The 23,381-nt window shown below is 38.2% G+C and overlaps 1 protein-coding gene across 1 annotated transcript; it reads right to left on the bottom strand.

Annotated features, from left to right (window-relative positions):
* Positions 1 to 5,707: 5,707 nt before the first annotated feature.
* MS4A2 (membrane spanning 4-domains A2) lies at positions 5,708 to 15,032 on the bottom strand. The gene is made up of 7 exons (XM_001501450.6): positions 14,843 to 15,032; positions 13,639 to 13,762; positions 12,963 to 13,097; positions 11,352 to 11,408; positions 10,659 to 10,814; positions 10,195 to 10,293; positions 5,708 to 9,309 (listed from the first exon to the last, which is right to left on the bottom strand). The coding sequence occupies exons 1-7, from the start codon at positions 14,902 to 14,904 to the stop codon at positions 9,220 to 9,222; spliced, it is 723 nt and encodes a 240-aa protein (XP_001501500.1). The 5' UTR covers positions 14,905 to 15,032; the 3' UTR covers positions 5,708 to 9,219.
* Positions 15,033 to 23,381: the final 8,349 nt, after the last annotated feature.

The raw sequence follows: 23,381 nt of genomic DNA, 5'->3' as shown, positions 1-23,381 counted from the left end.
TGGTGAAATCCATCTTTCTCTTTCCCCCAGAGTCAGTCTGTCTTGACCCACTGTTTACCCTGTAAATACAGGGACTGCAGCAGAGGTCAACAGACAACATGCTTATAAGAGGGCACAGGGTCCTCTTTCTGGAGTTATCTAAGATGCCAACTTTGCTCACATAGGAAATGACACATTCTTAGTGCCATTTTCCTGAATAAGGAACAGTCATTCTGATCCAACTATGCACACATCCCAATGTAAAGTGTTTATCTAACTCTGGGGTTGGTTTCCTGTAGTAAAACCTAATTTGTTTTTATCCCCAGGCCTGCTTTGTGAAAATAGGACACATACTTTCCTTGGGTTTAGACTAGGTTTATATCCTTCTCACACCCCACATAGAACAGAATATTTAATAGGTAAATTGGGCATCTGCCTCCAAAACTTCTTCCCTAGGAACAAACATGCTGAGTTTCTAAGGTCAGAGCTTCCCCATCAGGCCTGTTCCACAGTCTGAGCGCCAACCTTCCACACCATCAGCAGGCTAAGCATACCTGCTCCACAGTTATAGGAACAGAGAACACTGCCCCTGAGCAGGGGGTGGAAAGTCCACCTTCCCTCCAAAGAACTTTCCTAGCCATACTCTGTTTCCAGCACATGGCCTTCCTGAGGACCCTCTAAATATCAAGAACAATAGTTGTGCTGAACTTATGCATAAGTTTTCTAGTCAGTGTATAGATTGGCCAAAAGTCCTAGTACATGTCTGAAGCTCCTAAGGGGTTTTCTACTAAATGATAAGGGACTGGCTGAAGCTGTCCTTACAGGCTTGAAGTCTCGGGGTTCCACAGGCTTCTCTTGGTGGTCAGGGGCTGATTTTATTACAGGAAGTCACTATGGTTATCCTTCCAGAAGTCACAAAAGTTGGTTGTGAATTTGAATTCCTTCGTCAGGCCCTGTAGTTTTGATTACACCCCTCCTGAGACAATCCAAACACGTTGAGATACGCTTTGTTTAAACCCTCAGGCGTATGCTCTCTCAGAACTTTAAAAAGATCTGAAGGGCATCGTATGGGCCATTTGCTCTATAGAGTTAGTTAATCTCCTACTCAAGGAAAATTTGAGAATTCTTTATGTGGCAAACACTGGTCTAGGCAAATGGGGAAAAATCAGTGAATAAAACATAAAAATCGCTCCTGAAGCACATGTCCTAGTGGATATTAATAAATAACAAGCAAAGTAAGCACATTTTTTCGTTATGTTAGAGTGCAATAAATGCTATGGATCAAATTTTGAAGTTTAAAGGGATTGGAAGTGCTATGGTTGGGTTGCAATTTTAAGTAGAATAGTCAGAGCAAGTTTCCCTAAAAAGGCCTCATTTCTGAAATAGTTGAGGAATGAGAAAGAGTCTTCTAGGAAGAGGTAACCGTGCAGTGAGCATAACTTGTTCACCGTGAGAAGGCTGTGGCTAGAAGTGGTGACTCTGTGAGAGGTGACAGAGGCAAGGTTAGAGAGGTAACTTGATTGTCAGATAACTGCCGTTCTTAATTGTTTATTGGTTTTGCATAAAATATTAGTGGGTGTATATACACATGTATATTCTCAACATAAACTTTCAGGAGGGGGATGGAATTATAATGAAGACAGTCTCATGCTTTTCCACTAGTGGCATTCTGCAGATTCATTGAGGTTGTCACATGCAGCTGTGGTTCATTCATTTTTCACTGCTTTATAATGTTCCTAAGAGTGCGTGCATGCATGTGTGTGTTTTATCCAACATACTATATAGATGGATGTTTGGATTGCTTCAGTTGTTTGCTATCACCATCCTTGCTTTAAAATACCTTTTTGTCATGAGTCCTAGTCTACATATGTTCAAGTTTACTCTTGTGTATATATCTAGGAGTGGAATAATTGGTTCATAAGAAATTTAGTATGTAAATTTATGAGAAAAGTTAAAATGTTTTACAAAGTGACTTTTTAAATCAAATTTCTCCCCCAAAATAAGAGTAAATGTTTACATTGCTCTATGTCTTAGCCAACACTTGGCATTATCAGATTCCCTGGTTGGTGTCCATTCCTATCACACTATGGACCTAATTTATATTTCCCTGAATACTAGTAAGGCTGATTATCTTTCTTGTGTCTCTTTGTTATTTGCATGTTCTCTTCTGTGAAATCTCTGTTAATATTTTTTGCCCTTTTCTATATCTTTTTTAGAAAATTGATTTGTTGCAGTCTGTAAAGATTCTGCATATTAATCTTGTTGACATTTTGTGTATTGCAATTATGCTCTAGAAAGTTATTTCTTGATTTTTCACTCTATGTTTCTTCTTCATTAAAAAATTAATTTTACACAGACCATGTAAAATATGCTTTTCAGTCAAATTTTATGCACCTTGTTTAATAAATTTTTCTGTTCCTCAACTTGGTAATATATGATTCAATATTGCCTTATAGACTTTGTAATGGTTTTCTTTTCAAAATTAATCCATCATTCATGTGGAATTGCCTTCTCTATGAGGTAAGTTATGAGTCTAATTTCACCTTTTTTCCTTCTTAAAGTTACTTAAGATTATTGGTCCAGCATCATTTATTTAAGTGATTATATTTTCTCCTCAGTTTACATCAGTGTCATCTGTCATTTATTAACCTGAAAGAAAACCAGTGGCACACTCAAACAGGATACGTGAGGATTGCTTCTTAAGGGATTGTTTACACATAACCTTAAAATAGGGAGATGATCCTGGCGTGTCTCTGGAGCTCAGTATAACCACATTTCTTGGCTCCAGGTCCTTCAAAGCCAGCAGTGGCGGGTTGGGTCCTTCTCACATTTCATCTCTCTGACTCTCCTTCCATTGTCGCATAATTCTCTATGACCACAACTGGGAAAAATTCTTTACTTTTAAGAACCTATGATTATATTGGGCCAAAGAGACAACCCAGGATTAGCAATCTTAATTCTTTCTACAACTTTTGACTCTGATTTGCCAATTAATACATTCAACAGTTCTGGGACTCAGATGTGGAGATCTTTGTAGGACTATTATTCTGAATACCACACTGCCCTTTGTCTGAGAGTGTTATCAAGGAACATATAAAGAAGAATATATTTTATACATAAAGCCAGAGAGACATTTAACCGTGCCCAGTTAATTGTGGTTCTTGCAAGCCAGACTTACATGTAGTACTCGGGAGGAACACAGCATTGGGGAGGAGCTAGTGTTGAGAAGACATTCTTGCTGTGACACAGTCTTTAGTATTTGAGAAGTGGAGTGAGATTATCATCTTAGAGACATATCACAAAGCTTGAAAACATTATAGATACTCATCTGGCAAGTTGAGTGAGATAAATCACAGGAAACAAATGGCCAACAGGACTCCTGGCAATGTTTTCATCACACATCATGCATCAGAGCAGGTCGTTCTTTCTCTCCTCCTCCTCCTCCTCCTCCTCCTCCTTCTTCTTCTTGCTCTTCTCCCCAAAGTGTCCCCCCTCCTGCCCAGTACATAGTTGTATATTCTAGTTGTAGGTCCTTCTGGTTGTGGGACACCACCTCAACATGGCCTGAGGAGCGGTGGCATGTCCATACCCAGGATCCAAAGTGGTGAAACCCTGGGACGCCAAAGTGGAGCCATGAACTTAACCACTTGGCCATGCAGCTGGTCTGAGGTCATTCTTTTTGAGGGCTGTGAATTAGAGATGACACGCCAGAAAGGACAGTAATTCTCATTTGTCTGCTCTGAGGAGTTATAAAGGTAGGAAGAAACAATTTTTCATCTTAGCCCTGTGCTTGGTCTCTAAGAAGGGATCTGGTGGAGGGGTATGAGTGCCTGGGCTATGGGGGCCCTTGTAAGCTGAATTGGAGGCAATATCAATTTATTTACAAATGGCAAAAGATATAGCTAGAGGCATAGTGTCTAGCCTAGGACAATTGTCTCATGAAAAGAAAAAAAACCATTGAAAGCTACTATACCATGGAAAAAACCATTCCTAACTTTCTCGCATAGAGTAATTGCCAATCTTCCTTCTGTTCAGGCTAAATTTATCCCAATACCAAAACCTTACAGAACCACAAGCCAGAATCCAACCCAGAAATGTTATCCGGGGCCCCAAAGAACAAGAACAGGAGATGAGTTGTTCTGTCTGGGCTCCTTTTTGACACAGCTTTTATTAGAGCCAAGAATTACCCTTGATTCTCTCTCTGTTCCTTGCGTTTGTTGTAAGTTGAGGATCTTGCACTGTGGTTCTCTAGCAGCTCATTCCCAATAGGTTGATATTATGAGTTTAGCTATTTCTTACTGCTGAAGAGAAGATATATGTTTTTAGAGGTTTCCCAAAGCTCATCTGATAGCCTTTTCCCTATAGCCTCTTTCCATCTACTTCTTTGCTTGTATAGGACTAAGACAATATATCCTTGTGATGTCTATTTCTTGCACTTCAATTTACCTGGAAATATTCTATGCAGAGGCTACTAATAATTACCTTCCCTTGTGTTTTCTAGGTTCCCATACCCACTTTCTCCAACTAGAAATAACAAAGTATTGGTGAATTTTGTCAAAGGCTCCTGAGAAGTTGGGGCAGTCTCTTTTTCTAATTTCAGGTTCAGGATTAAACTTAAGCATTTATAAATGCAAAAATATGTTCCAGACAGCATTCTAAGCACTTGGCTACATGATCTTTGAACATACATATGTATTTGAAGTAATTATGTTTAATATATTCATTTAAGAGAGAAGAAGAAGAAACTAAGATAAAATAAAAAACGTTACCCAAGACCATAGGGCTAGTATCTAATGTAGCTATTGCAATTTGCTTCTGAGTATTTTATATTCCAAAGTCCACATTCTAAACAATCACTTCTTGTCAATGTTACTCAACAAAACCCTATGCAAGAAATTGCAGATAGAAGCTGTTTGGAAGACATAAATTGAGCCTACTTGACTGTTTGTGGAGTGAGCAGAGGGTTTCCAGTGGAGGGAAATAGTCGTGAAACACACATGGTGACTGCCGATGGATTCTCACCCTCTTGCATGTTTAAATTTACCTTAATACTCTAAATCAAGCTGAAATTATGAAGATGGTACCCTATTGTATCAGTGTTTTTTGTAGGTAGACTCATGCTTCATAGAATGGGAATTATTTGGGAAAGTTTATTTCTAAGACAATTTTCAGAAAGAAACCTTTGATTGGCTTTTGTCAGAGGAATTTAGAACAAATATCATTGTCCCAGATGCCTTGCTGGACAATAGATCAAGTAACATCAACTAGCTCTGATTGCTCTTGCCATCTCAACCATACACTTAATGACCGTGATTACCAAAAGTGCAGAATACAGAAACAGAAAGATCAGTTGGAAATCTTTAGTTGCAAACTGCTAGTTTTCAGATGGAAAATCTGAGGTCCACAGAGGGAAAAGCCTGTCCCAAGTTCATGTAGCACAGCAAATAAATTAGAGTCAGGACTATCTAGTAAAATGTGACTCATGATAACAGTTTCCTTTCAACTTTACCCCACAATTTATTGACAAGTGATAGTTGACGATCATTCTTATAACAGTTTTCTGTCTATGGGGTTATTTATAGATTGTCCCATTTGATATAGCATGGATAAAAAGGAGGACTCCAGGAACTGTTCCTGGTCCTTGGCATCATTGAATTGATGCTTTGATTCTCCATTATCCTTGATCAGTCCCTCACGCTCATATACAAACACAAACACAGACAAGAAATCAAGTTAAAGGATGCCAATTTATTGCGCAAATGCTAGTAATTGAGAATACATCAACAATATCACAAGTACATGAATAATAAATGATAATATACTACAGTATGGGGTAAAGTGGTTATGAATCAAGAAATTAAGGCTGGATGAATAGGTGTGCCTTAGGCAGTCTTCATGGAGAAGATGACCTTTAAGTTGAAATTTTTAGACAACTAATTTGGAGTGACAAATGTGTGAAGAACACGCCAGTTGTGTGCTCAGTGTATGCCTGAAATGGGTATGTGATAAAAGGCAGGCAGGGACAGGACAACCATTAGAATGGTCTTGAGACAAAAGTTGTGTTATGGACCTTGGAAATATACAGTCAACTGTGTGGTTAAAATAAGAATTCAGTGGGAGGAAGAGTGGTGTAAAGTATTCCACAATTGTAGAGATAGACTGGATCCACTTCTAGAGGTCCTGGTAGGACAGATTGAGGAGTTTGGCTGTGAATATATATGCCATGGAAGTGATGGGATTAATACCTATGGATGATCAAGAATGGAGATACAGTTTAACAAGCTACACAGTGAAAGGCTGCATCTTTATGCTGCTGTCAAATTTTGAGAAACACAATTTTATTTCAGAAAAGAGAAAATAGAAAACCTGAGGGCCTGAGGTTAGATAAGCATACTGTCACTTAATTGTCTCTTGTGTGGTTGTGTGATCACCTTTATAGTCTGGAGAAATTACTATCTACCTGCCAATTTTTCATTTTGGTATTCTAAATACATAAAACATAATTATTTTATTAACAAATTGTGGCTAATCCCCCCAAAGTGATATTTCAGTCCCTTCACAGGTCTCTTCTATTTAGGCTAAAGACATGAAATACTTTTTCCTTTAATAAAACTAAAAACATCAATAGCAACAAAATCAGTTTGCTTGTTGTAATTTTTCTTTGCTATTTTCAATTCACAATCTACTCTCGTATTTCTCACATCACATATACCCTCATCCTCTTCCTCTAAACACCTCTGCAAATGTTTGATTCGTTTGCTCATCTCCATAACCCTGTTTTCAATTTCTCTGCACCTTTTGCATCTGTTCACCAATGCTATATTCTCTGCCCCATCTCCACGCCCTACCTGGAGTTGATTGATCATTGTAGACTTTTCTCTTGCCTAAGCTAGCAGATACTGTCTCAGACGGTTAATCATTCTGTCTTTTTCTAACCTCTCTCTGCTTTGGGCTGTGTTCTGTCTACTGTTTCATCATGCACTTTTTTGACTAATTCTTGTGTCTTCTACCCTCAGGGTTTTTTTCCTTCCTTTTTCCTTCTGATTATAGGCATGTGAAGGTTAATTTTGCTTTACTTTTATCTCAAAATAATTCTCTTAGAGTGTTAATCTGCTTCATTTAATAGTGACCTCGCTTATAATGACACCAAATCTCTACCATCAATTTCATCTTTACCAGAACTCCGTGTTGGATGCTATGAGGCCCTCTCCAGCTGCATTTCTTTTCATTCTCCTAAAACTGACCATCTGAAATTAAGCTTAATTTAGGTCTGTCTGTACTCCTCATCTATCAAGCCATATTTCTGACTTCCTATCGTTTCTTTCAACATCACCCACATGGATCGATGATCCTTCCAAACTGTTCTCCTTAGACCTTAAACTCAAACACTTAATGTATTAATCAACCAATTACATTTTTAACTTTGTCCTTTAATTCAACTAACAAGAAGACTAATTGCTCTTTCTCTCCCTGTTTTAGATATAACCATTTCTCTCTATTCCCACTGACTTCATTTTAGCTCAGATCTTCACAAACTGATTCTTCTTTCATTTCAAATTCCTCATTAAATGATCTTTGCATTTATAGTTTCCATCTCGCCAGATACTGAGTAATTTAATAAAACTTCGTACTGTCCATTCATCAATCTGCAAACATAATTGAACAATATTGTGTTGATGAAGGCACTGGTGATTCGGGCAACATGCAGATTTTTATGAGACTTTGTGTCTTCGAAAAAAGGTATTATCATTGAGGGGACATAAAATATTTGCAAATGGAAAGTTATATACAGTGTAAGTTGTGTCTGTGAGTATTTAGTTTGAAAAGCTCATCATCTAGAGAAGAGCAATCGCGACTGGAAAATCTTAAAGAGTGAGCTCGGATTTAAGATAGGCATTAAAGAAAGAAGAAATTCAAGCAGGCACAGAAGAGAGGGCAGAACAGTTCAAGCCAGGGAACTGATGGAAGGTGGTCAAGCACAAAGCATATTAAAGAGAAAGTTGAAGTGGGATTAGAGAGTGAGACCTTTAAAGTTAGAATAAAATAGACTAAAATGTATATCATTAGAGATCAGTAAAATTTGCAGATTACTTTTATATACATCTGAATTAAATAATTTATGTAATAATCCCTTTCTTTTTTAGAGCACTTTTAATTTATACTGTGCATGTGTGTGTGTGTGTGTGTGTATTTTCACAGACATTTAGTGCTGGCAGATAAATCATTCCTAATATCTTAATTTTACAGATGAGGAAACCCAGATTGAGGAAAAGGTTAAAGGATTTGCCACAACTCACTCAATAAGTAAGCAATAGGCCTGGGATTCCATTGCAGACTCTCTGCATTTGATAAGATCAGTGATCCTTCTAAAATACCATGTTGTTTTCTCCATATAATACAATCAAACATAAGCAGGAAGAATCCACTGCTAACCTGATATGGATCCAGCAACATGTTTAATACAAGCCTGCAAAATCTCTATTCAAGTCTCCATCTAACTCTCCTCCTTACTCTATTCTTAATACACACCAATATGGTCTCCTTATCACCTCCAAACTCACTTCAGAATCATTTCTTTTTCCTTTTCTCCTCTCCCTCTGGCCTGACCTGGTGGTATATCCTCCCTGACTCCTCACCCATCCTCACCCTCACCCATCTACTCCATAAATACACACTGAGCATCCACTATTGTGAAATACTTGGATACATACTGTGAAACAGACAAGTGTGGAAAACTTCAAACACTTAACTGTTCTCAGCATATGTTTTCTGAATTGGACTTTGCCCTCAAGGTGCTCACAGTCTAGTAGGGAGACATATGTCATGCACATCTGTAGCTCTTATGAACTCTAGAAAGGGCTAAGAATCAACTATTATCGAAGTGTTAAAGTTTAACTCAACTCTCAACCAGGCTTCCTCTTATTTTCCCTATTTGCACAGTTATAGGTACACTATAAATTTTACTTATTACATGTTGACTTCTCAGAAGGGATGGGTGTGAGATAGTGAGAGAAAATAAGGAAAATAAGAGTCTATCATATCTACAAATGGTGGGGAGGGATGTTTAGGTGAATAGAAACAACAAAAACAAAATATTGCCATCTGGAAAATAAATCATAATGTAAAATCAGCAGATTATAGAGAGAATATAAATTTTGCCTGTAGCCCCTTAAACAAAGAGCTTGCTTTCTGAACCCTTTGCTGTGAATCAGAATGTTCTGGGCACAGCATTCTTATGAGTCACTGGGAGAAGATATCTCCCCTCTCTTCCAACTCACTGTATATTGGTGAATATATGTTTAATTCTTCATAAAGACGATCTTCTGGAATCTGATGGGGAAAAAATATCATTCAAAATCAACCACCAAGAATTTTCCACCACTAGAAGTCTTGTTCAAGAGGCATATCTCATCTCCTTTTGTCTTTCTGAATCTCTCATACTCTTCCCATGATGCTGTAATTATTCCCTCCATTTCCAACAAACTAAGCCAGATTGACTGGCCAAGTGGGCCCAAGAGAAATGATGTCAGTCAATGGCACGTTGGTGAGACTACTACGTGTCTGAACTTTGGTATATCTGCTGTCAGATATAGCTTTGGAGGAAAGTGATCAAAAAAGGCAGCCAGACTTGAACGCTTCTGGCAAGTGGACAGGTGGAGAGAGCATATTTCATCTGGAATATTTGAGTAAGTATATGTATATCAAGTATTGGTGATTCTTTTTCATACATCAAGGGTGTAATGGATGGGTAAGGTAAGTCAAGTGGAAATGCAGCTGGTAGTCACGAGTTAGGCAGGAAAGAAAATTGAGGCTTCAGAGCAAGTGGGAAGGCAAAAGCCAAGAAAAGAGAGAGAGCAGAAACAAGTACAAGGGAGCTATTCTGGAACAGAAAATAAGCCCAGATATCTGAGTGGTCCCATTACGTGCTACCTGCACACTCATCTCTCATGGTCAACACACTTTGTAGCATTTGTATTTTCTGAAATGATGAAGATGTTACCTTCCTAACCCTCTGTGGTGGGGATATACAGAGACTTGTGCCACTTATGAGCGGAAAATGTGATTTAAAGTATGAGATTTGGAAACCAAAACACTGAAACTTGGAGAAATAATTTTCTGGAAGAAGTGTTCCAGGAAAGCCAGGTGGTATTTTAAGTGACAAAGTTCACATTCTTCAGCTTGTCATTTAGGATCTAGGATCAGGCTTCTACCTACCTTACTTCTTTCGAATATTTCTCCCACTCCGTAGATTGTGAGTGACACAGCACTGCAAAACCCCAGAACAGTGATAAACAGGGTCACTGCCACGATTTCCTGTTGAACAACAACCAAAAAGATAAGTAGAGTCACAAGGTAGGTATCCAAAAGTGTGTTGCCTTCCAGAAGGCTCTGTTTTCATCACCCGCGACATGATCAGTCCCTATAAAGTCACACACACACACACATACACATACACACACACACAAAGAAAAACCAGGAAATAGTAACTCAAGGCAGATCACTCCAACCTTACAGAATTCAGTTGGGGGGTGGTGGGGAGAGAAGGGGCAGCCAACATCTCTGGCCATGAACCTACAGAACGTTGCATTATGTGATAGAGATTGCAAAAAGGACTGTGTTCATGAAAAAGGACCCAGATTAGGACCCAGAATCTTAGCCTTCCCACAGGAAATACATACAGTGGAAAAAGAAACGATAAGGCAGAAGTCTTCCTCATAAGTGTCCTGGCAGTTGTAGATGAAAGCCATGCTCGTCTTCAGGTTGATGAGCAGGATGATGATTCCTGTTCCTGCAGCCATGCTGCTGACAGTGTTTGCCCCCAGGCTTCCTTGTAGCTGATGGTACAGAACAACACTCAGACCTGGACCTGCACCTACAAGCTCACTCAACAAAGCTCTCTGCATTTCAGGGCTGGATGCATCCAGTAAACCCTGGATTGGTTCAAAATATAGATTAAAAAGGAAAATCTTGAAAATATACTCATTGCTCAATAAGCATCTACAATTTTCTTGCCAGGACTGCATTCAGGAAGACCCACATGGATACACACAGTCTCTTCTCAAGCAGTCCCCTTAATTAGAAATGAAGCATTTTATTTGATCATACAACTATACTTAAAAGGACAAGGCCAGTGGGAGGGGTATTTTTTAAACAATTGTCAAGGTAATTACACTTTATTTTTTTTAATGATACAATTGATATTTTAATGGTTATATCTTTAAGGATGATATCCAACACAAAATAGACTGGAAAAAACTATATATCCACCTTCACTCATCATATAGGAGATAATGACATGTCTTCTTCAAGACTCCTAAAATTCAATGTTTATTAACTTCTCAAGGATGGACAAATACAGAATTGCAACTCACCAGATATATTTCACGTTTCTCTTCAGACATAATTGACAAAAATCCAGAAATAAAAAACTGTCCAAAAGGGAGGGGGAGAAAAAGCACAGTGAGTCTCTATCCTTCTCTATGACCCTCTTACCCCCATCCTGCAAATAAGGTAAAGTTTGGGGTTCTCTATAAAGCTACCCATTAATGTTCCCTGTGGGCTTGCTATTTTCTTATTCTTATTTCCTATAGAGTGCTTCTCAAAATTAAATGTGCATACAAATTATGCGAGGGTCTATAACGCAGATTCTTATTCAGTAGGTCCTGGATGGGGCTTAAGATTCTTCATTTATACCAGACCCCCAGGTGATGCTGATGCTGACAGTCCATGGGTCTCTTTTGGAGTCACAATGTCTAGCAGCACCTGGTGCATGACTCTATTATAATACTCCTCTCATTTTACTGTAATTATTTGTTTATATGAGTATCCTGTGTGTTAGTGTCTGTTCCTTTGGGCAAAAAAAAACGTGTTTGTGACATGTGTATATCCAGAGGGTAATAAACATCATATAGACATGCAGTAATTGTGAAAATGTACATCGTGAAAGATTTAGTGAAAACACAAATAGCACAAATTCAAAACGGTTTCAAAGATTCAGATTTATGATGGGTTGAGAGACACTTGGTAAGCTAAGTGTTTGGAACGAAAAGGCTATAGGGAGAAATTTCAGATAAACTATGGCAGAGATTCAAAGAAAGTCCTGAATAAGTGATCTGAGTCCTAAGTATTTAACAGAGTGATATTTTTTAGAGTTAAAATGTATCTTTGTGAATGAAGTGTGGATACAAAAAGCAATATGGATTAATAAAAAATAATTATGCTAAGTCGAGAAAGTTGGACAGTAATGAGAACACGCTGTACCATTCCATTTATATAAAACTAGAGAATGCAAACTAATCTGTAGGACAGAAAGCAGATCAGTGATTGCTTGAGGATGGGAAGACAGGCAGTGGAAGGAGGGAGGGATTACCAAAGGACACAAGGAAACCTTTGGAGGTGATGGGTATGTTCATTATATTGATGTCATAATGTTTTCATGTGTGTATATGTGTCAAAACATATCAAATCGTACACTTTAAATAAGTGCAATGTATTCTATGTTAATTATACCACAATAAAGCTATATATCTTTGGGATCTCATCCAGTCATCTAATTTCTAAACTGTACAATGATTAAAAGAGACAATGAGGATGCACCTAACAGAGTTTCTAGGGCCAGTAGAAGTTCATCAAATGCCTTTGACCTTGTTCTCCTCACTTCAGTCATCTCTTTCCCCTCCTTTCACTAAGATAACTTCATTGAACAGTGCTAGTGACAGTGTTGTGGAATTGAATTCTGAAAGTTTAGGTTCTATTTTTGTTAACTAAATATCCCTTTGACAATTCATTTAACTTCTGTTAATCCCAAATTTCTCATCTGATAAAAGCATCCTAACATGTTTAATCTGAAGTACTTTGTGTATATGCACAAACACACACGTATATATAATCTAAATACTGGAGATAAACAGTTAGATCTGATCTGGGTAAGAGAAAATGTATGTGCAATTTTATTTCAGAGACAATTGTAGATGAATACTCACAAATATTGCTCCCCAGAATGGGTAGCCTGCTTCAAATGATGAAAATATGTTTTCCTCAAAGTCTGACTTTGTGAGCATGGAGAAGACAAATGTTCCAAACCAAAGGCATGTCAAACCAATCAGAATTTGTGTTACCTGTCAAAAAATGTATACGTTTTGTGGAATAAGAAGATATTTTCACAAGATGGCATCCATTTCCTTATAATTGAGGCCAAGCATGAGAAATTGCTTTGATGTCTTAGGCAGTCCTGAGAAAGGATCCAAATGTGATATTTTCCAGTATCCTCTGACTCTTCTAAGAATTGATACAGGCATGATCTAATGCGGGATTGGCAAATATATTTCTCATGTGCCTTTATTTACATAGTTCATGATGGACATCAATAATTGTTCTCTCCATCTACGTGAAGATAAAGATTATAAATCCTTCACTACAAGATATTACATTAATCCAGCACCAACTGACCAGTGTTGGCAACTCCCATGTGTCATTCTTATCCTAGCCTTCATGAGGAAATGCTTCGCTCTACCCAATAGGGCCCAGTGAATGTCAACTCTTCCTCTACCAGGTTTTTCTACTCTTCATGAATCCAAGTGGGGAAACTGTTGATGCCACCAAATACTCTTTCCTAGAGCCAGTCCTTACTCTAGTTGAGGTTGCAGGAGGCTCACTCACCCCCAGGAATTCCAGCTCCTTCCTCAAAAATGTCAGCCATGTAGGGTGTGGTTGGATTTGGGCACCCTTCCGCAGTAAAGTGGTATCATGGAGAGAGACTTCTGCAAGTTCAATTTCAGACACTCTGAAATTTAAACAGAAATTCAGTCATGAAAAAATTCTTTAATTCCCTGTGCAAAGTTCTCAACTGACAGAAAGGAGACTTTGGATTGTTTATTTTTTCAAAACAATCCTGGAATTAAAATCTTCATTATAACATATAAGAAACTCTGAGACTCAGAGGGTCCAAGTTAGTGGTCGAGATTACTATCTAAACAATGATTAGATGGAACAAAATGAAACAAAAACCATGCCAAGTCTTTTTTATTCTTAATCCTGGGTTACTACCAAGTTGTTTCCCATTAATCTATGTGGATAAGTAAAACTGAAAGCAATCAAATAAACGCATTTATCTATGCATCTCTAAATCTTTTTAACATAGAGATGTATCTGAATATATTTTATCAATGACACACCCAATTTCATGTGCACAAAAGAATGGCTTTGAAAGGTTAGTTGAATCTCTATTCCTATTTTCATGCTCAGAGGAGGCTAACTAGAAATACTGTCCCTTCCCAGGCTTTGGAATATACTTAATATTTTGCAATGATATTCAATCTGATATTGATCTTCAAAGCTCTGTCTCTGGCCTATCCTAAAATCATTAAAAGGAAAGTTTTAACATGTGTTCATCTTTGCTATTCAAAGGAAAACTAAATTATGTACCTCTACCAGCCTTGAGTCCAAGGACACTTCCCCTCTAAACAACAGAGCAGAATCCCACAGCTTGGGATTCACAAAGACTAACCAAGAAGGAGCCCAAGGTTATTTTGAAAAGCTTCTGTCCCTTAACACACATCAGACACAGAGGCAAGAGATCTATATTGACCGTACAAACTCCCTTACCTCATACCAGAAGATGAGCCTCTACTGTGAGAAAACTTAAGTCATTCCCAGTTCACAAGCTGAGTGAAAACCTACCTCCCCATCAACTAGAGAGAACTACTGGAAAAGTATAACAAATTGGTTCTTTATACTCAATGTGTTATTTAAACTACATGGGTCCATGCCCAAGTCCATGAATTGGAATTTCACCAGCACTTCAACTATCTCTGTCCCACTAAGTGACTGGGAATAGAAAAGAATAATAATGATCTGTACCTACCTGGAGGGCCCTTGTGGGTTTGGGAGAATGAGTTCTGCTCTGGCCCTATTTTCTGGATCCATTTTTTCATTAACTGATCTATCCACTGGTGAAGAATCTTGTTACAATGAGCCTTGGTGGGCTTCCTCTCACAGTGTGCTCCAGATGGGCAGTTACAATAGGTTGACTCATGACATTGATGGCTATCTTCATACTTAAGACATTGGTTCAGATAGATAAGTTTCCTGACTGGTTAAGATCAGCAGGGTTTTTCTTGTTATAGTGAAGAGTAAAATTCAGTAAGCTACTAAATAGGGACTAGTAAGAAATGAGGAAATTTGAGACTCCTGGAGAACAATTCTGCCTGAGACCAGCAGAATTTAGAGAAACTAAAAATGAGATAGTTTAGTAGAGACTGAGAAGATGAGAAAGAACTGCAAAACAGAAAAAGATGTTCTTCTCTTCTGGGGATTTCTCTACTTGTGTCCCACTTAAGCCACTTATATGCCAGAAATTCTCCAGCTGTACATTTGAAAAGCCTGTCTTCCCTGTTTAAGGCATATTTGGCCTCACACATAATCTAAGGCTGAAGTACTGTTTGCAAGTATGAGTGTGTCTAAGTCTCTAAATCTCTGGATTTGTCTCTGACTTCAATATTTATTGTCTCTCTCTGTCTTCTGGTCTTTTGGACTGTATTTATATGGCTCTCTGTAGCAGATGGTCTCAGAAACTGGACAGCCAGAATTCTAACTGCTATGAACCATTCCTGATAGAGTGTGAAAGCTAAGAAGTTTTCACACTAAACACTCCATTGTCTGCTAAACCATTAGATTGACTCTCTGCTGCTTTGATTTTTGTAATGGCAAGGATGGGACAATGGAAACATGGAGGAGCATGAACTTGACGACAAATCCTATGAGTAGATCTAAGCAGCATTGGACTAAGCAGTATGCCTAAATTAGCTTTGGAGCTAAGCTGATATGATCAAAAAGCATAACTAGCTAGACCATAGCAAAATGAATATACAGGTGAGATTCATGGGTTTGGATCTCTTTTATTTCAGTTTAATTATAGACATACCCTTGAACGACTCTTCAGTCAACTGTAAGATACCACAAACCGTACCTCTAATCACCTGTATTGTCTCTCTGGGATGTGATAAAACTTCTTGTTCTCTGGGAAGCTAAGACATTTGTGTGAACAGAGGACATTGAAAGATATATTAGCATACCTTCTGTAACAAAAATTTATTAACCTACATGCCATCTTCCCACTGTGTCTCCAGGAATTGGTGGACCTCACCAACATGTTATTGGAATTAAGAAATAAACTTCATTCATCCAAAAAGGACTTAATGCTCCATGTCAAGCACTGCTCTTGTCACTGAGCACACAGAGATGAACACCATGGTCCCAGCCCTTGTCCAGCTCACAGTCTAGCAGACTAGAACAAAGATAAATGATAGAATATTACCAATACGTCAGAAGCTGTAGGAACACACAGGAGCATATAACAATTCTACCTGATAAGGGGCATGTTAGAATTGAAGAAAGAGATTTTCAGAGAAAACAACATTTGAGCCAGCACTTAAAATCATAGCCTCATTTGCTTGCCTCTCCCTTAGTGAAATTACATCACATCTGCTAGGAATGGGCCTGAAGAAATGACTGTTTATTGTGTTGTCTGGGAGTATATATTAGTTTATTGCGTGTGTAGCAAATAATTACAAGCTAGACTTGCAATTTAGACAGGAAAGATGGTCTTTGCTATTTGGACCTTATGCTATTTTGTGAGAATTTTCAACAGAACCTTGCAAAATGCAAATCAGAAACTGAGACATATCTTTTGACCTCCAAATTGTTTCATATTCCAATCTTCACCAGCTTCTCCATACCCCCTTCTGATTTGCTTGTCATCTTCAGTGCCCCCACTTTGGGTCCTTACAGCCACGTTCTCTCATCTTTCACGTTAGTGAACACTGAAACATACGACCAAATGACTTTTTTTTCCTGGTGGGGGCAAAATTATCAAGATGAGTTTTAATCATGCCTCTGCCTGAAAGGAAGAGATAATAGAGCTAACATTTCTTCCCCAGCACATGTGTTTCCTCCTTCTTGCAACGTATTTGCACACAGTTTTCATCCACTCACCATCTGGCTTCCTCTTTGACAAGCAGTTTTCTTTCAGTTACAGCCTAGATTTATGTCCCTAGACTCAAAAGAAATTTGCTTTCAAATGCCAGCTGAACAATTATTTTCTCAAACTGCATGCTCAATTTACTTAAAATAAATGTAACCATCGGCCCGTTTAGAGCCAACTCGAACAGACCTCCATCTCTTATCAACACAGTGATTAAGGATTGTCTTTCAGAAAAACTGCAAAGTCACACAGCCAATGCATGCGCAAAAGAAGAAATTGTGACCTCAGACGATCTCGGAATCTAAGATCTTCCTTCCCACAGAACGCAAGGACTAAGACACGACCAGATCTTAAAGCTGGATTCTTATCAGAAGCGAGGGGTAGCCTCGTTCAGGAAGATCCAGTGTTAAAATTCTTTCCTCATCTCATGCAAAAAATGTTTAGAACCCTACTATAAATGTTTAGAACCTCATCATAAATGTTTGAAACTTGACCATGAATGTCTGAAACCCACCAGTTAAAACCTGTCCCACCAGTGTTTCCATGTGCCAACCTGTTCTCCCTAACCTCTTAAATTTTGTCCCAAATCCTGAATTGGAGAGACAGATCTGAGAGCACACTACCCCACGCCCCCACCTCCCTGCAGATCAATCTCACAGAATAAAAGCTGATTCCCCCTCAAAGGCCGATGCCATAATTAATTGACTTGTTTAAGCGCATCAGGCAGAGAGCCCCAATTTTGAGTAGCGATATAAAGATGCACAAATTTCCATGTTACACATTGAAGGTTGCCATTGATGCTGGCCCTGGTATCAGTTCCCCTACATTAAACCCAGCATATATGGGGTTAAAACCAAAGCACTCTTTCCCTGCTTACTCTTGGCTCCCTGGCTCCGGAATCCACTATCGCCATGGAGACAAACACAGCCAAGGACAGCCACCTGGGTTCCTTATCATCTCCTCCTCCTTCCTGCAGACAGCCTCCCCAGGCTGAACGCAGGCTGGTGGGAAAGCTCCAACCAGCCAGGCCACTGACTCCTCCCACCATCTACAAGTAGCCACATTCTTCACAAACCTTTAAAACCCCTTGCCTCCCCTCTTTTGGGGAGACAGAGGAAACAAGACAAATTTGAGGGCTCACTCTCGTCTCCCAGATGGTGTCACCCAAAATAAAAACCCTTTTCTTGCCATAAGGCTGGTGTTCCAGTTTTTATTTGGCCCCTCTTGTGTGGTGGGTAAGAAACTATGTTTGTAGGTGTTAAAACCATCTCTTAGAGGATATTTTCTGAGATTCCCAAAAGAATCATAGTCTCTCACTCTCTCATTTCTACAGCCCAGAGCCATCATGAGTTCAATAACTATGGTTAAGAGGCCAAGAGAGGCTGAGACTGGCACGAAGTTCCAGTGTCCCATGGGAAATTTGGTTGCAAAAACAAGAAAATATTGTTTACAGAACAAGATGGGCAGTTCTAAAAGGGCTAGAACCGAGTGCAAACTTAAGAAAACCTTTGTCTTTTCATTTACATGACTTCAGAAATGCAAAGAGAAAGAATTATACAGATTACCTTAGTGCTTAAAATCTCTGAATCCTTTCTGAAATTGGGGTTTATTTACTATTGCAGCCTCTGGGCCACTTAAACTGCCAAAGTCCAGCACGTGTTAATTCTTTATCTGCTCATACTCCTTCTATCTTCCAAAATGACATTTTTCACAGAGAAAATTATGTGTGTGTAATAGACTTGTTCTCTTGTGGCCAAGAACATCTGCTCAGTGGGGAAAATTATGAGACACCTAGAATCATAGGCAAGATGCAGACATTAGTTGTTCTGTTCATATTATGGATGAGGAGCATGATAGCTTTGTTAAACCCATTCTTCCTTTTCCCCATCCTTCTGATATAATTATGTCTGAGTGTTTGGTCAAATTCATTCTTACCATCTTCAGTAGTATTCCAAAACTTTTAATAATTTCTTATTCTTTATTAGCTTATTTTTGAAAACACAATTTTGTCTTCCAATATCTTACAGGTATTGTAGAAATTGCCTATCAATCCTCTTTTCCACATTGCTAACCCTGGAGAATGATGTATCACATATTTTTTTTCCTGGAGTCACTTGTGTCACCTCTCGTGTCTGCCACAAAGCTATTGTCCTAGGACTTCCCATTGCCTCGTCTTATATTAGATTCCCAATTTCCCTGATCCCACTTTTTCCTGTGTCTTAGGGTACTATTGCATGTGTCTGGGAGGGAGGAAATCCTCCCTTCTACCCTTCCTGTGTTTTTATGGCTGGACTAATAATAAAATTGACACAAGACCAGATTAACATGAGAAAAACCCAATATAATTACGTGCACATGGGAGAATCATAAAAATGATGCCCAAAGAGTGAACAACGCAGGTGGTATATTTCTGTTACAAGAAGAAACAGTAAATTTGTGAGGAATGACAAGACAAAGAAACTTAGGTTTGAGGTACATAACTAGTGAGGCATTTAAGCAGAGTTTAGGCTTAAGGTAGTAAATTAGCAAGGTTTGTTGATGCAGGCTTCTCAGCCCTGAATCCCCTCGCTCTGGTGATAAGGATGCAAGAAGAGCACCTTTCATGTGGGAGATTTATTACCTGCTTTCAGGAAGAACAGAGACAGGAAGGTCAGAATGCCCTTTTTGCTTCTCAAGTAAATTTAACTCAAAATAATCAGTATGCCATTGTGGGGTATTTTGAGTGACCTGCCCTCGGCCCCAACAATGTTGGTAGAACATATTCTCCAGTCACATGCTGAGACAGGGACCCGGGAGATATAGTTTTTGAGAATTTGCTGGTCTGAACGTTTCCTTTTTACACCTCCATACTTAATTGAATTCTAGAGAGGTATGGAGTTTGAACTGGAGAATATTTTTCACTCAGAATCATTCACTCCATTTCCTTCTAGCATCCAAAGTTCATTTTGGGAATTCCAATGTAATTTTTAATTCTAAATATTTGTATGCGTCATGTATTTTCCCTCTGGAAACTTTTATGATTCCTTTTAATCCTTAGAGATAAGAAATGCATGGTGTTAAAACAATGTAAATCTTTTTTTTTTTTTAAGATTGGTACCTGAGCTAATATCTATTGCCAGTCATCCTTTTTTCTTCTTCTTCTCCCCAAAGTCCCCTAGTACATAGTTGTGTATTCTGGTTGTAGGTCCATCTGGTTGTGAAACAATGTAAATCTTACGCATTACTTTAACTGGACAGTCAGTAGCCACTTTCAAACTAGAGACTCATACTTAGTTCTAAAAGATTTTCCATGTATTCTTTTCTTGATAATTTCCTCACAAAAATTTTGCTTCTTCTATCTTTGTGGAACTCTTATTAGGGAGATGGCAGATGTGCAAAATTTGTCCTTATTTTTTATGTCCTTCTCATATGCAGAATACACTTATTCCATCCCAGTAGCCTAACTCGTTCCAGCATCAACTCAAAAATCTCAACTAAATATCATCTAAATCAGATATGGGTGAGAAGATTCATCCTGGGGCAAATGTTTTTATAGATGACTCAAATTCTTCTTTAATCAGTATCAAGCTTTTACAATTAACATAACCCCTTTTTTGGTTGGGCTTTATTTTAAGCATTTGACTTAATGAATTATCATTCAATGAAAATAGGGACAAAATAATTCTACAGCTTATAATTTTGAAATTTTTAACATGATGACAAGCACATGGTAGGAACTCAGTATTTACTGAATGAATGAATGAATAGATCAATCAGTCAATCAATAGCTTCTCCAGCATCCCCAACTTGCTGGTAAGCTTGGAGAAAAGAACACTGGACACACTCCACAAACATCAGTGGCTTACAGGTTGTAGCTGCAAGGTCTTCTCTTATTGTTAATTCATCAGAGATAATAAATACTCATAGAGACTTTTCAATAGGATTTTTTTTGGAAAGTTTCACCAGGAACTTTCAAAAGGCAATAAAAATATTCATATTTTTAAAATACCAAGACATCATTCTCTGTCTCTCCCACTGCCCTTAAGCATTCCAATTGTTCCCTTCAACATTCCCTAATTTTCTTTTCACCTCTATTGTGGTTTTGTTTTTGTTTTTTTGGTGAGGAAGATTTGCCCTGAGCCAACACCCATTGCCAATCTTCCTCCTTTTTTGCTTGAGGAAGATTAGCCCTGAGCTAACTTCTGTGGCAATATTCCTCTATTTTTTTGTATGTGGGATGCCTCCACAGCATGGCTGATGAGCTGAGTATGTCCACACCTAGGATCTGACCAGTGAACCCAGGCCACCAAAGTGGAACGCTGGAACTTTAACCACTCAGCCACAGGGCTGGCCCCATCACCTCTGTTGTTTTTTATGGCTCACATTTCTGTCACAATCAGATCACAAGTAATGTATTTTTTTCTTTTTTCTTTCTGAGATATTCTAAAATATCCCCTCCCTGAGGAATGTCAAGACATCTATCTTAGGATTCCAATTATTCTAAGCCATGCTATCCACTCTTCCCCCGGCCCAGCCTGCCCAAAATAAACCTGAAGGTCTTTGTGAGACCCAGGGGAGAAAAGATGAGTAGAGACACTTTGCAACCTATAAAATGATCATTTTAAAAATTTGAGTTTTATTGTATCCAGACCTGAATTGAATATGAGCCAATATATTACTAGCTGGGTGGTTATGGGTAAATTTCTTTCTTTCTCTAATTTTCACTTTAAAATAGGCGTAATAACACCTACTTGTAAGGGTTGTTATGATTAAATGAGAGAATAAATGTAAAGTAGCACAGAGTAAAACCTAATAGCTTCGAAGTCAATCTTAATTTCTCCCTCCAACCACTCTCTCTTTTATTAAATCATAACGATGTTCTGAGGGTCAAATTAAAGTGGATAATAAATACAATGTGCCTAACAAAGAACTGAGACATAGTATATATTCAACAAATGTTATTATCCTTTCCTTGTGAACTTAGGTTTTATTATTATTAGGTTTTATCTATCATTTATGTAAAGCTTGCCACTTTCACTATGCCACACTGCTTCTATAAAGAGTGACAAAAAGGAATGCCATGTCACAGGGATTCTAAACAAAAGATCGTGTGATTTATATCACAAAAATAGTGAAGGAGAGAATGTAGCTTCCTGTAAGAAAACAATTCCCCTGTGTCTTTTTTTCCCTCAAAAAAGAATAAATCAAACAGGATATCTGTGGAACCCAGGATGAAATGCAGACTGTGAAAAAAGATTAAACTGTATTACAAATGCATGAAAACTCACAGCAATAGGTGGGGGTTAAAAGGAGCTGACCTAAGTAACTGAACAGCAACTTTTGCATACCTTAAGGCTAAAGATATAAAGAACTATACATAAATGCTGTACTGTAGTTGGTAAATTTATTTCTTACAAGAATACTGGTTAGCAATTCTGAAACAACTTCATAAATACACTAAGGTTCAACAAACCAGTAAATATATTTGGGATAATTGTTGCCAGATTTCTTACATTCAAGAAACAGTTTACAAATTAGCAAGGTGGTGGGTGGAAGCGGGGTGGGGAGGGAGGCTGGAATGAACTCTGTGGGGCAGGATTTGAGTAGAATATATCAGAATAAACTCATGTATCTTTTAATATATGTACAGATAATAGATACAGCAATAAATACAACCGTGTGTACACTTAGGTTAATGTATATGCATGTGTTTCTTAGCCTCGTCCATTGAGATCGACAAAAAGCAGTGACACCCAGTCAGAATAAGTGCACCTAGCTCCCAGGTCAGACTTTTAAAATATAATTCTCCAAAAAAGGAACCAGGGCTCCCTGTAGAATGGAAATTCTAGGTCTGCAACAGGTTAATGAGCCTGGAGTATCTTGTAGTTCTAGAAAACGAGAAAGTGCTAAAAAGGGGAGGGAGAGTTGGGAGCATGTCAAAATTACAGGAGCCAACCCAGCTTCCAGTGGCCAAAGCTAGAACAATTTGAGGGACAAAATAAATATTGATTATTTATTATTAACAAAATAACACAGGTAATATAAACATCCATGAGTCCATACTGATAGAAATAAATTATTTAATAAATTAATAAATGAGAGAGAAGGGACAAATCTTCTTTACAGAAGAATTCAAATAATAAAGAAAGAAGAAATGAGGGAAATAGAAAATCACGTTTTGAACATCCCAGTAGTAATTGCTGCAGGCAGAATCCACACGTGAATGCTAAAATTCGTGGGTGGAACTTAAAGGAGAAATTGGGTATCTGTATAGCCACAAAATATCTTCTCTAAAATATTTATTACTGTGGTGGTTTTAACGATGTCCACATTTGTTTTGATATTCTTCTGTCCAGGAGGTGGCGCTCCTTTCTCCTCCCATGGAATATAGACTGGATTTATTAACTCACTTCTAATGAATAGTGGATGGAAAAGAAAAAAT

This window comes from Equus caballus, chromosome 12 (genome assembly GCF_041296265.1).
Source record: "Equus caballus isolate H_3958 breed thoroughbred chromosome 12, TB-T2T, whole genome shotgun sequence".
Classification (NCBI taxonomy): Eukaryota; Metazoa; Chordata; class Mammalia; order Perissodactyla; family Equidae; genus Equus; species Equus caballus.
Note: the sequence above shows the minus strand (reverse complement) of the source record. Positions and strands in the feature narration are given on the sequence as shown.